This window comes from Rattus norvegicus, chromosome 9 (genome assembly GCF_021556685.1).
Source record: "Rattus norvegicus strain SHRSP/BbbUtx chromosome 9, alternate assembly SHRSP_T2T, whole genome shotgun sequence".
Classification (NCBI taxonomy): Eukaryota; Metazoa; Chordata; class Mammalia; order Rodentia; family Muridae; genus Rattus; species Rattus norvegicus.
In genome coordinates, this window is record NC_141542.1 from 129164536 (window position 1) to 129176908 (window position 12373).

Below are 12373 nucleotides of genomic sequence, written 5' to 3' on the forward strand. Positions count from 1 at the left end.
CAGTGTCTTGAAGTTCTTATTGTACAGATCTTTTACGTGCTTTGTTAAAGTCACACCGAGGTACTTTATATTATTTGGGTCTATTATGAAGGGTGTCGTTTCCCTAATTTCTTTCTCGGCTTGTTTCTCTTTTGTATAGAGGAAGGCAACTGATTTATTTGAGTTAATTTTATACCCAGCCACTTTGCTGAAGTTGTTTATCAGCTTTAGTAGTTCTCTGGTGGAACTTTTGGGATCACTTAAATATAATATCATATCATCTGCAAATAGTGATATTTTGACTTCTTCTTTTCCGATCTGTATCCACTTGACCTCCTTTTGTTGTCTGATTGCTCTGGCTAGAACTTCAAGAACTATATTGAATAAGTAGAGAGAGAGTGGGCAGCCTTGTCTAGTCCCTGATTTTAGTGGGATTGCTTCAAGTTTCTCTCCATTTAGTTTAATGTTAGCAACTGGTTTGCTGTATATGGCTTTTACTATGTTCAGGTATGGGCCTTGAATTCCTATTCTTTCCAGGACTTTTATCATGAAGGGGTGTTGAATTTTGTCAAATGCTTTCTCAGCGTCTAATGAAATGATCATGTGGTTTTGTTCTTTCAGTTTGTTTATATAATGGATCACGTTGATGGTTTTCCGTATATTAAACCATCCCTACATGCCTGGGATGAAGCCTACTTGGTCATGGTGATTGATTGTTTTGATGTGCTCTTGGATTCGGTTTGCCACAATTTTGTTGAGTATTTTTGCGTCGATATTCATAAGGGAAATTGGTCTGAAGTTCTCTTTCTTTGTTGTGTCTTTGTGTGGTTTAGGTATAAGAGTAATTGTGGCTTCATAGAAGGTATTCGGTAGTGATCCATCTGTTTCAATTTTGTGGAATAGTTTGGATAATATTGGTATGAGGTCTTCTATGAAGGTCTGATAGAATTCTGCACTAAACCCGTCTGGACCTGGGCTCTTTTTGGTTGGGAGACCTTTAATGACTGCTTCTATTTCCTTAGGAGTTATGGGGTTGTTTAACTGGTTTATCTGTTCCTGATTTAACTTCGGTACCTGGTATCTAGGAAATTGTCCATTTCCTGAAGATTTTCAAGTTTTGTTGAATATAGGTTTTTATAGTAAGATCTGATGATTTTTTGAATTTCCTCTGAATCTGTTGTTATGTCTCCCTTTTCATTTCTGATTTTGTTAATTTGGACAAACTCTCTGTGTCCTCTCGTTAGTCTGGTTAAGGGTTTATCTATCCTGTTAATTTTCTTAAAGAACCAACTTTTGGTTCTGTTGATTCTTTCTATGGTCCTTTCTGTTTCTAATTGGTCGATTTCAGCTCTGAGTTTGATTATTTCCTGCCTTCTACTCCTCCTGGGTGTATTTGCTTCTTTTTGTTCTAGAGCTTTTAGGTGTGCTGTCAAGCTGCTGACATATGCTCTTTCCTGTTTCTTTCTGCAGGCACTCAGCGCTATGAGTTTTCCTCTTAGCACAGCTTTCATTGTGTCCCATTAGTTTGGGTATGTTGTACCTTCATTTTCATTAAATTCTAAAAAGTTTTTAATTTCTTTCTTTATTTCTTCCTTGACCAGGTTATCATTGAGTAGAGAGCATTGTTCCATTTCCAAGTATATGTGGACATTCTTCCTTGATTGTTATTGAAGACCAGTTTTAGGCCGTGGTGGTCCGATAGCACGCATGGGATTATTTCTATCTTTCTGTACCTGTTGACGCCTGTTTTTTGACCAATTATATGGTCAGTTTTGGAGAAAGTACCATGAGGAGCTGAGAAGAAGGTATATCCTTTTGCTTTAGGATAGAATGTTCTATAAATATCCGTTAGGTCCATTTGGCTCATGACTTCTCTTAGTCTGTCTACATCTCTGTTTAATTTCTGTTTCCATGATCTGTCCATTGATGAGAGTGGGGTGTTGAAATCTCCCACTATTATTGTGTGAGGTCCAATGTGGGTTTTGAGCTTTAGTAAGGTTTCTTTTACATATGTAGGTGCCCTTGTATTTGGGGCATAGATATTTAGGATTGAGAGTTCATGTTGGTGGATTTTTCCTTTGATGAATATGAAGTGTCCTTCCTTATCTTTTTTGATGACTTTTAGTTGAAAATTGATTTTATTTGATATTAGAATGGCTACTCCAGCTTGCTTCTTCTGACCATTTGCTTGGAAAATTGTTTTCCAGCCTTTCACTGTGAGGTAGTGTCTGTCTTTGTCTCTGAGGTGTGTTTCCTGTAGGCAGCAGAATGCAGGGTCCTCGTTGCCTATCCAGTTTGTTAATCTATGTCTTTTTATTGGGGAGTTGAGGCCATTGATGTTGAGAGATATTAAGGAATAGTGATTATTGCTTCCTGTTATATTCATATTTGGATGTGAGGTTATGTTTGTGTGTTTTCATTCTCTTTGTTTTGTTGCCAAGATGATTAGTTTCTTGCTTCTTCTAGGGTATAGCTTGCCTCCTTATGTTGGGCTTTACCATTTATTATCCTTTGTAGTGCTGGATTTGTAGAAAGATATTGTGTAAATTTGGTTTTGTCATGGAATATCTTGGTTTCTCCATCAATGTTAATTGAGAGTTTTGCAGGATACAGTAACCTGGGCTGGCATTTGTGTTCTCTTAGGGTCTGTATGACATCAGTCCACTATCTTCTGGCCTTCATAGTTTCTGGCGAGAAGTCTGGTGTGATTCTGATAGGCCTGCCTTTATATGTTACTTGACCTTTTTCCCTTAGTGCTTTTAATATTCTTTCTTTATTTTGTGCATTTGGTGTTTTGACTATTATGTGACGGGAGGTGTTTCTTTTCTGGTCCAATCTATTTGGAGTTCTGTAGGCATCTTGTATGCCTATGGGTATCTCTTTTTTTAGGTTAGGGAAGTTTTCTGCTATGATTTTGTTGAAGATATTTACTGGTCCTTTGAGCTGGGAGTCTTTACTCTCTTGTATACCTATTTTCCTTAGGTTTGATCTTCTCATTGAGTCCTGGATTTCCTGTATGTTTTGGACCAGTAGCTTTTTCCGCTTTACATTATCTTTGACAGTTGAGTCAATGATTTCTATGGAATCTTCTGCTCCTGAGATTCTCTCTTCCATCTCTTGTATTCTGTTGGTGAGGCTTGTATCTACAGCTCCTTGTCTCTTCTTTTGGTTTTCTATATCCAGGGTTGTTTCCATGTGTTCTTTTTTGATTGCTTCTATTTCCATTTTTAATTCCTTCAACTGTTTGATTGTGTTTTCCTGGAATTCTTTCAGGGATTTTTGCGATTCCTCTCTGTAGGCTTCTACTTGTTTATTAATGTTTTCCTGTGTTTCCCTAAGGGAGTTCTTCATGTCTTTCTTGAAGTCCTCCAGCATCATGATCAAATATGATTTTGAAACTAGATCTTGCTTTTCTGGTGTGTTTGGATATTCCATGTTTGTTTTGGTGGGAGAATTGGGCTCCGATGATGCCATGTAGTCTTGGTTTCTGTTGATTGGGTTCCTGCGCTTGCCTCTCGCCGTCAGATTACCTCTAGTGTTACTTTGTTCTGCTATTTCTGACAGTGGCTAGACTGTCCTATAAGCCTGTGTGTCAGGAGTGCTGTAGACCTGTTTTCCTTTCTTTCAGTCAGTTATGGGGACAGAGTGTTCTGCTTTCGGGCATGTAGTTTTTCCTCTCTACAGGTCTTCAGCTATTCCTGTGGGCCTGTGTCTTGAGTTCACCAGGCAGGTTTCTTGCAGCAGAAAAGTTGGTCTTACCTGTGGTCCCGAGGCTCAAGTTCGCTCGTGGGGTGCTGCCCAGGGGCTCTCTGCAGCGGCAGAAACCAGGAAGACCTGTGCCGCCCCTTCCGGGAGCTTCAGTGCACCAGGGTTCCAGATGGCCTTTGGTGTTTTCCTCTGGCGTCCGAGATGTATGTACAGAGAGCAGTCTCTTCTGGTTTCCCAGGCTTGTCTGCCTCTCTGAAGGTTCAGTTCTCCCTCCCACGGGATTTGGGTGCAGAGAACTGTTTATCCGGTCTGTTTCCCTCAGGTTCTGGCGGTGTCTCAGGCAGGGGTCCTGCCGCTCCTGGGCCCTCCCCCACGGGAGCCCAGAGGCCTTATGCAGTTTCCTCTTGGGCCAGGGATGTGGGCAGGGGTGGGCAGTGTTGGTGGTCTCTTCCGCTCTGCAGCCTCAGGAGTGCCCACCTGATCAGGCGGTGAGGTCTCTTTCCCACAAGGTCTGGGAGCAGAGAGCTGCTGTGGGCCGGGATCCGCGGGCGTGGGACCTCCGGCAAACACAGGACGTGCCCGGTCCTAGATGAACTCTGCCTCTGTGTGTCCCGATCTCACCAGGCAGCTCTCTTGCAGCAGACAAGTTGGTCTTACCTGTGGTCCCGAGGCTCAGGTTCGCTTGTGGGGTGCTGCCCAAGGGCTCTCTGCGGCGGCAGCAACCAGGAAGACCTGTGCCGCCCCTTCTGGGAGCTTCAGTGCACCAGGGTTCCAGATGGCCTTTGGTGTTTTCCTCTGGCGTCCGAGATGTATCTACAGAGAGCAGTCTCTTCTGGTTTCCCAGGCTTGTCTGCCTCTCTGAAGGTTCAGCTCTCCCTCCCACGGGATTTGGGTGCAGAGAACTGTTTATCCCTATTGTTACAGTTTAAACTGGGCCACCTCAAGATTCTGGAATATGAATACAGAACTGCAGTGAATGTAATTCTTTTTAGGAACTCTAGTAAAAACCTCTGAGTCCTTTCTATCTTTCTTGTTTGTTGGATTAAGTTTTCATAGGGGAGACAGGGTCTTAATATGTACCTCTGTCTGTCCTGGATAGACCTCAGATATACCTGCCTCTGCCTCCTCAGTGCTTTGATTAAAGACATGAGCCTATATGCTCACTTGATATTTTTTTCAGTTAGAAATTGTTCATACAATTTCTCTGTGTGCTTAGTACTGCGCGCCTCTCTCTCTGTCTCTCTCTCTGTCTCTCTGTCTCTCTCTGTCTCTCTCTCTCTGTCTCTCCCTCTCTCTCCATTAATTAGCATTTCTTTTGCAAGGCTATGTCCTACTCAATGAGCAAAGAAATGACAGAGGTGAACCTTATTACTCAGTTTTCTTCTAAGATGATTTGGTAATTACATTAGAACATCTGCGTCAAGAAATAAGTGGGGGAAGCACCAGAAGCATACATTTACAGTGACATCTGTATCATGGTTTCTGTTGTTAATGTATGGGATATTTCAGGATGCATTGACCTATGATGATGTACATGTGAACTTCACCCAAGAAGAATGGGCTTTGCTGGATCCTTCACAGAAGAGTCTCTACAAAGATGTGATGCAGGAGACCTACAGGAACCTCACCGCTATAGGTAAGACAGTGAATTTTCTTTCAGTTTTTAAAATAAGAAAACAAATGTTCCTTTGTTACGGTTGCTTTTCTGTAACTTCAATTGACAATAAAGAAGAATGAGGTGAAAAGGTCAGGTTCACTGAAGATAGTAACTTAAATGTTGCCTAATTTCCAATAATATATCATACATATTCTGGTACTGTATTTTAGGTTACAATTGGGAAGACCATACTATTGAAGAACATTGTCAAAGTTTCAGAAGACATGGAAGGTAATTTTCATGTGCAAGTTGGTATGAATATGCCTCTGAAGAAATGTTAGTATGTCCTCGAACTTTTAAAGAAACGCAACAGTATAAAAAGAAAAGCACTTCTTTAAGTGTATTGATTATTAAATTCTCACAAATCCATGTACCTCAATATCATGTGTCTCACTTGAAAGAAGAGAAGGAAACAATGCCTTAACAAATATTACCATTTGAATCATAGCCACATTAGAGCTACTCTGTATACCTGCCAATCTGTTTAGTCTCATAACACATAGACACACACACACACAGAGAGAGAGAGAGAGAGAGAGAGAGAGAGAGAGAGAGAGAGAGTAGGTGATAAGTTTATGTTTCTAATAGGCAAATATATCATAGTAATTACTCATATAGTTACATTGTTAAGTTTAAGTGAGAGGGACAGTTTATGAGAGTCAAGAATGTTTTTGAAGAGAAAACTTAATTCTTATACCATATGTCTATCATGAACAAAAAATCAAACTGTATGAATGATGCAATGTGGAAATATTTCATTTGTTATTTTAACAGGTATATTCTGTGTCACAATGGATACAAGCCATGTGAGCACAAGGATATTGAAAGGAGCAATGCCCTCTACCCCCAGAACAATTAAGATATATGTAGCAGTCCACATTTGAGCAGACTTTCTCAGTGTGATACAAGTTTATAATTAGTTGGTTTCCCAACTTCATTGGGAATATATCCATAAACTCACATAGCAGAAAATCCCTAGGAATACTAGGATTGTGGAAATCGCTTTCTGTTTGTCCTGGTTCACTTGGCCGATATGCTATGCAAATGTAGTGTATTTCACAATAAAGGAAAACATATGAATGTACTCAGTGTGGTAAAGCTCTGAGCTCTTCCATTTCTCTTCAAATATATGAGAAATCTCATAGAGCAAAAGGATGGTACAAATGTGAGCCATGTAATAACACTTTTACCAACCCATAGTCTATGGGAAACCATGAGTGTAAACAAAGTGATACAACCTTAAGATGTGATTCTTCTTTACAATTAGACCAAATTATAAAATTAATTTCCATTTATTAGATTCATTAGTTTAGTGAATGTGGTAAAGCTTTCCCATGTGCCATCTATCTATCTTTGCAGGCATGAAAGATGTCATACAGGAGAGAAGCCCTCCGAATATACTCAGTGTGGTATAGCCTTTGCACAACATAGTCATCTCCAAAGACATAATAGCACACATACTGGAGAGAAACTCTGTGAATGTAAGCCACGTGATAAAGCCTTTACATACGATTCTCAGCTTCAAACTCTTGAAAGGATTCATACTGAAGAAAAATCCTACAAATGTAATAAATGTGGTAAAGCCTTTGAACGTCGTTGTAATCTTGGAAGGCATAAACTAATACATACTGGAAGAAAATCCTACAAATGCAATCTGTGTGGTAAAGCATTTGCACGACACAGTCATCTCAAAAGGCATGGAAGAACACATACTGGAGAGAAACCTTACGAATGTGATCAATGTGGTAAAGCCTTTGCATCTCATAGTTATCTCCAAGTACATAAAAGAATACATACTGGAGAGAAGCCCTATGAATGTGATTGGTGTGGTAAAGCCTTTATACGTTGTAGTCATCTCCAAGTACATAAGAGAATACATACTGGAGAGAAGCCCTATGCATGTAATCAATGTGGTAAAGCCTTTGCATCTCATAGTTATCTCCAAGTACATAAAAGAATACATACTGGAGAGAAGCCCTATGAGTGTGGTTGGTGTGGTAAAGCCTTTATACGTTGTAGTCATCTCCAAGTACATAAGAGAATACATACCGGAGAGAAGCCCTATGTATGTGATCGGTGTGGTAAAGACTTTGTAGTTCAGAATGATCTTAGAAAACATAAAAGAACACATACTGGAGAGAAACCTTACAAATGTAATGAATGTGGTAAAGCCTTTGTATTTGATGCTAGTCTCCGAAACCATAAAGCAACACATACTAGAGTGAAACCTTATGAATATAAGAAATTTAGTAAGTTCTTTGCCTCTCATGATCAACTTTGACAACATGAAAGAATTGATACTGTAGAGAAACCTCACAAATGTAGTCAATGTTGTAAAGCCTTTTCACGATCAAGCCATCTCCAACTACATAAAAGAACACATACATACTGAAGAGTAACCCTATGAATTCAACCAATGTAGTAAAGCCTTTACTGTGATCTTCAAAGGTATGGTGGTTTAAATATACTTGGCCCATGGCAAGTGGCAGTGTTAGGAGGTATGGCCTTTTTGGAGTAGATGTGGCCTTTGAGGAAGTATGTCACTGTGGAGGGGGGATGGGCTTTGAGACCCCATGCTTAAACTCTGCCCAGGGCAGAAGAGTCTTCTGGCTGCCTTCTGATCAAGATGTAGAACTGTCCTCCAGCACCATGTCTGCTTGGTGACAGACATTCCTTCCACCTTGATAATAGACTGAACCTCTGAATCTGTATACCTCCCCTCCCCCCAATTAAATATCCTTTCTAAGTGTTGCCTTGGTCATGGTATCTTTTCACAGCATTAAAACCCAAATTAACACAAACAGCATAAAAGATACCACACTAGAGAGAAACTATGAATGTACTAAATATGGTGAAGCCTTTGCACATTTCTATATCTCCTTATAACAAAAGTATTCCTGAAACCCTGTGAATGCAGAAAATAACATTCTTGAGAAAAGCCTTATAAATGGGCTCAGTGCGGTAAAGTCTTTGTGAAATCTGCATAAATACCTAACAATTCAAAAACATGGTCAAAGTAAATGCCAGGAGTCTATTGGAAACGAGCTGAGTTAGAAGGGTAGGGATTATGAATAGTGTGGTTGGGTGTGCAGTTAGTGCTAGAAAGTTAGGGCTTAGGGTTAAAGTGTTGGGGAGCGGTGTGGGTTAAGGTTAGGGACTGGACGGGTAGGGTTAGGTTGTCGTTTAGTTTTAGGGGGTTAGGAAAAAGTGTGAATTTGGGGAAGGAAATGGGAGGAGGTTGGCTGTGGTACAGGGAGGGATGAAAATGATATATAGTATTCATAAAATCCTCAATTACAAAAACAATCAAGTTGAAAAGCTTCAACTTAAATAGATTGAGGGGTAAGGACACTTGTTACTACATTAATGAAATTCAGAAAAATCATTAGGTCTTATCTTAGAAATCATTTATTCCAATAAATAGAAAACTCTAAAATAAAGCACATAGATTTCTGGATGTATATAACCTAACAAAAGTAAATTGTGAAGATCTAAAAAAAAAAAAATTGAGCAGCTTTGTAGAAAGCAGTACAAGTCAAGTTGTGGTCAAATATTTACCAAATAAAATTACCAGACCTTCAGTGAAATACACAAATGCTTCTCAAACTATGCTGTTAAATAGCAAAGGAAGGTTACATTACCAAACTCCTTATGAAGTTAGTATTAGCCTAATACTGAAACCAGATAAACACAGACCAATCTCTAACATAAATATATGCAAAATTTTTTTAAAAATACCTGCAGAGGTTGGGGATTTAGCTCAGTGGTGGAGCGCTTGCCTAGGAAGCGCAAGGCCCCGGGTTCGGTCCCCAGCTCCGAAAAAAAAAACCAAAAAAAAAAAAAAATCCTGCAAACTATTCAAAAATAAATCAAAAAATTACCATGATCAAACTGGTTTATTCCAGACATGTAGTGCTGGCTCAATAGGTCAATAAACTTTATAAATTTCTCTAATCTCTTGTTTTTTGATAGAATAGAAATCATAACATTTCAATCATGTCAAATATCCCATAGAAACTCAGAATATAAGAAACACATCTCACCATAATAATATATATGTCAAGCAGTAGCCTTATCAACCAGTAAAAATATATTGAGAAAGAAATCTGGGAAATAATCCCATTCAAAACAACGTAAAACTCCGAGCTCCCCAACCCCGAAATCTCTTGAATTAAACCTGACCAAGGATGTGAAAGACCTCTATAATGAAAACTTTATAGATACTGAATAAAATTAAAAGAGGACACTAGAAGATGGAAAGACCTTGCATGCTCATGGGATGGCCATACTTCCAAAATCAATCTGCAGATTCAATGCAATCCCAAGAGAAATTAAGGGGGAATATTGTCAAAATATATTACATAATGCATGAAAACCCTATAATCCCATTATTCTGTATAATAAGTATGAAGGAATTTTTGAAAGCTTTAGATCCAAGCTGGTTTTAGGAACACACACAGTCACACATATGCACATGACAAAACTGCAAAATACCAGTCAGGCATAATGATGTTCTGCCAGTAAACCCAGCTCTGGTGAGGTGGTGCCTGGGATTCATTGTCAAGACAGCTTAGCCTAAATTATTGATCTCAAGTGAGAGACCCATCTTCAAAAACAAGGGAGATATTACGTGAGGTCAACAATTGTTCAAGAAATACATGCAAACATATATGAACACACTATATACAAATGGAACATAATTCAGACTAAAAGCTGTGGCACATGCCAGAACATAGATGCCCCAAGGAATTTACACAAAAAGAAATAACCCAGTTGCCAAGAGACAAATACTATATGATGTTATTTGTGCAAGGAGCCTAGAGACAACAAATTGGAAGCAATGGAAAGCAGCATGGTGGTTGCCAAGGGCTTTGAGAGGGAGAAGTGAAGAGCTGGTATTTACTGAATATAGAATTTCAGTTTGAAATGGTAAAAGAATTGTGATGCATGGGAATCATAATCCCACAATCCAGTGAATGTACTTCATGCCACTCAACTATCAACTTAGATAAAAATGATAGCTTTCATATTATGTATATTTTACAAGAATAATAAAAGTCCTCCATCGCCATAAAGTGCTAAGGAGGTTGGGCCTTGTATAGCTGCAACTCAGTAACAGGAATGTTAATCTACGTTGGTAAGTTTCTTAATGGTCTCAGTGCATTTAGATACCTGTATCTTGAAAATAAAGTAACGTTAAAATGTCTACCAAGGTCTTTTCTGAGGTATCTTGAAATCTCAAAGGAAACTCCTTTTAATGACTTGGTGTAATGGAGGCAGCTGTTGGCTGTGAGGTGCTGAGAAGAAGGCAGAATCAGAGAAGCCTGAGTGCTCTGCACAGCACTAACTCCCAGGCAGTACTTAGTTTACTTTCCTTTATAAAACTTTACAGAATGAAATTTTAAGCCTATCTGGTTGATTAACCACATGTACTTTCACAAGAAGTCAGCATTAGATGCTTCCTTTGTCCTCAAATGTCTTTTTTTTTAAAGGTATGTCACTGAGGCTAGGGTACATGTTACATGAACACCCCAACCCACCCCATACCCCCGGCTGCAGTGGTGGCGGACTGCAACATGCAAGGATTTTTTTTTTTTCTTCACTAAATATTTGTGTCAATTTTGGCTGTCGAGAGATGTTTAAATTCATGCTGGCATAAGCTCAATGCCTCTTTAGATATTTAGACTAAAGTTTTGTGTAACAAATATCAGTTTATTACTCCTAGGATGGCGAGCCTCCTCGAGACAGAATAAGCAGTAAACAACACAACACTTAGCATTTAATACTGAGCGACACAGATTCCAGCTCTGAGTCCCACACCAATGGAGTGCTAGACAGCATCTTAGAACCTTCAACTCTAAACCTGACTAAATAGCACATACCATTCAGGATTACTGTAAAACTAGGGGTGAAATGTGTAAGACTGTGCAGGCCCTGTCACCTAATGGACACCAAATAAACATTAGTTAGTATTTCTGTCACTGGTGTTTGTGTTATTAGAGAACCTATGCAGGATAGGGGACAAAGGTAAGTGTGCACTGGTAAACACGATCCCTACCCCCCCACACACACACACACTGTTTTTATCTGTTTTTAAAAACAAAAATATATAAAATGGACTTTTAAGGCAAGCTGACAACTGCTTTTTCTTTTCTTTTTGTTTTTAAATTTTTTTTAAAGATTTATTCATTTTATTATATATAAGTACACTGTAGCTGTCTTCAGATAAACCAGAAGAGGGCATCAGAACTCTTTACAGATGGTTGTGAGCCACCATGTGGTTGCTGGGAATTGGACTCAGGATCTCTGGAAGAGTAGTCCGGTGCTCTTAGCCGCTGAGCCATCTCACCATCCCGCTTTTTCTTTTTTTTTAATATTTATTTTTAGTATGTGTGGGAGTGTGAGGCACCCTCAGAGACTAGAAGCGTCTGGTCCCCTGGAGCTGGAGTTAGAAGCAGCTGTGAACCTTCCAATCTGGATGCTGGAAACCAGGCCTTGGTCCTCTTCAATGGTAGTCTGTGCTCTTAACCACTGAGCCTTCTCTCCAGCCCCAAAACTGCTTCTCTTGAAGAAAGGAACACATGTTTTAAAATTGTATCACATTACCTGGTAAGGACTATCACAAACAACAGATGCTGTTAAAAAAAAATACAGGTCGTGATTTAGCAATTAAGAGCTAGAAGACAGGCACAGTGCAACCAGTGTCCCTCTAACTGACCTCAGCCTCTGTCAGATTTGCATCAGATGTAGTAATGGAGCCTCGGGTGAGTGGTTCTCCAACATTGGACACAATATTTCCTACCATGTTTGCAGAGTAAATACATGTTATCCCAAACTATTGTATAGCCTTCAAACTTCCAACTTGCCATAAATCATTTTTACTATTTGTTCTAAAAAACAAAAAAGCTCAACAACAACAAGAAAAGCCCCAGCATGCTGTTTCCTGACATTTTCTGTATTTCATTTCCCCTAGAAAGACCGGGGCCCAATGCTTCTGAACCATGTTGGGCTGTACTTAAGGACAGTAAT

General features: G+C 39.4%; 1 protein-coding gene across 2 annotated transcripts in view; it reads left to right on the forward strand.

Moving 5' to 3' along the window:
* Positions 1-8095, forward strand: part of LOC120094817 (zinc finger protein 431-like) — a 41395-nt gene extending 33300 nt beyond the window's left edge. For both annotated transcript variants that reach the window (XM_087569076.1, XM_087569077.1), the window contains exons 2-4: positions 5197-5323; positions 5515-5575; positions 6704-8095. In XM_087569076.1, coding sequence (XP_087425202.1) covers positions 5197-5323; positions 5515-5575; positions 6704-7625 — 1110 coding nt within the window. In that variant the 3' untranslated portion in view covers positions 7626-8095. The remainder of the gene's footprint in view (positions 1-5196; positions 5324-5514; positions 5576-6703) is intronic.
* The last annotated feature ends 4278 nt before the right edge of the window (positions 8096-12373 follow it).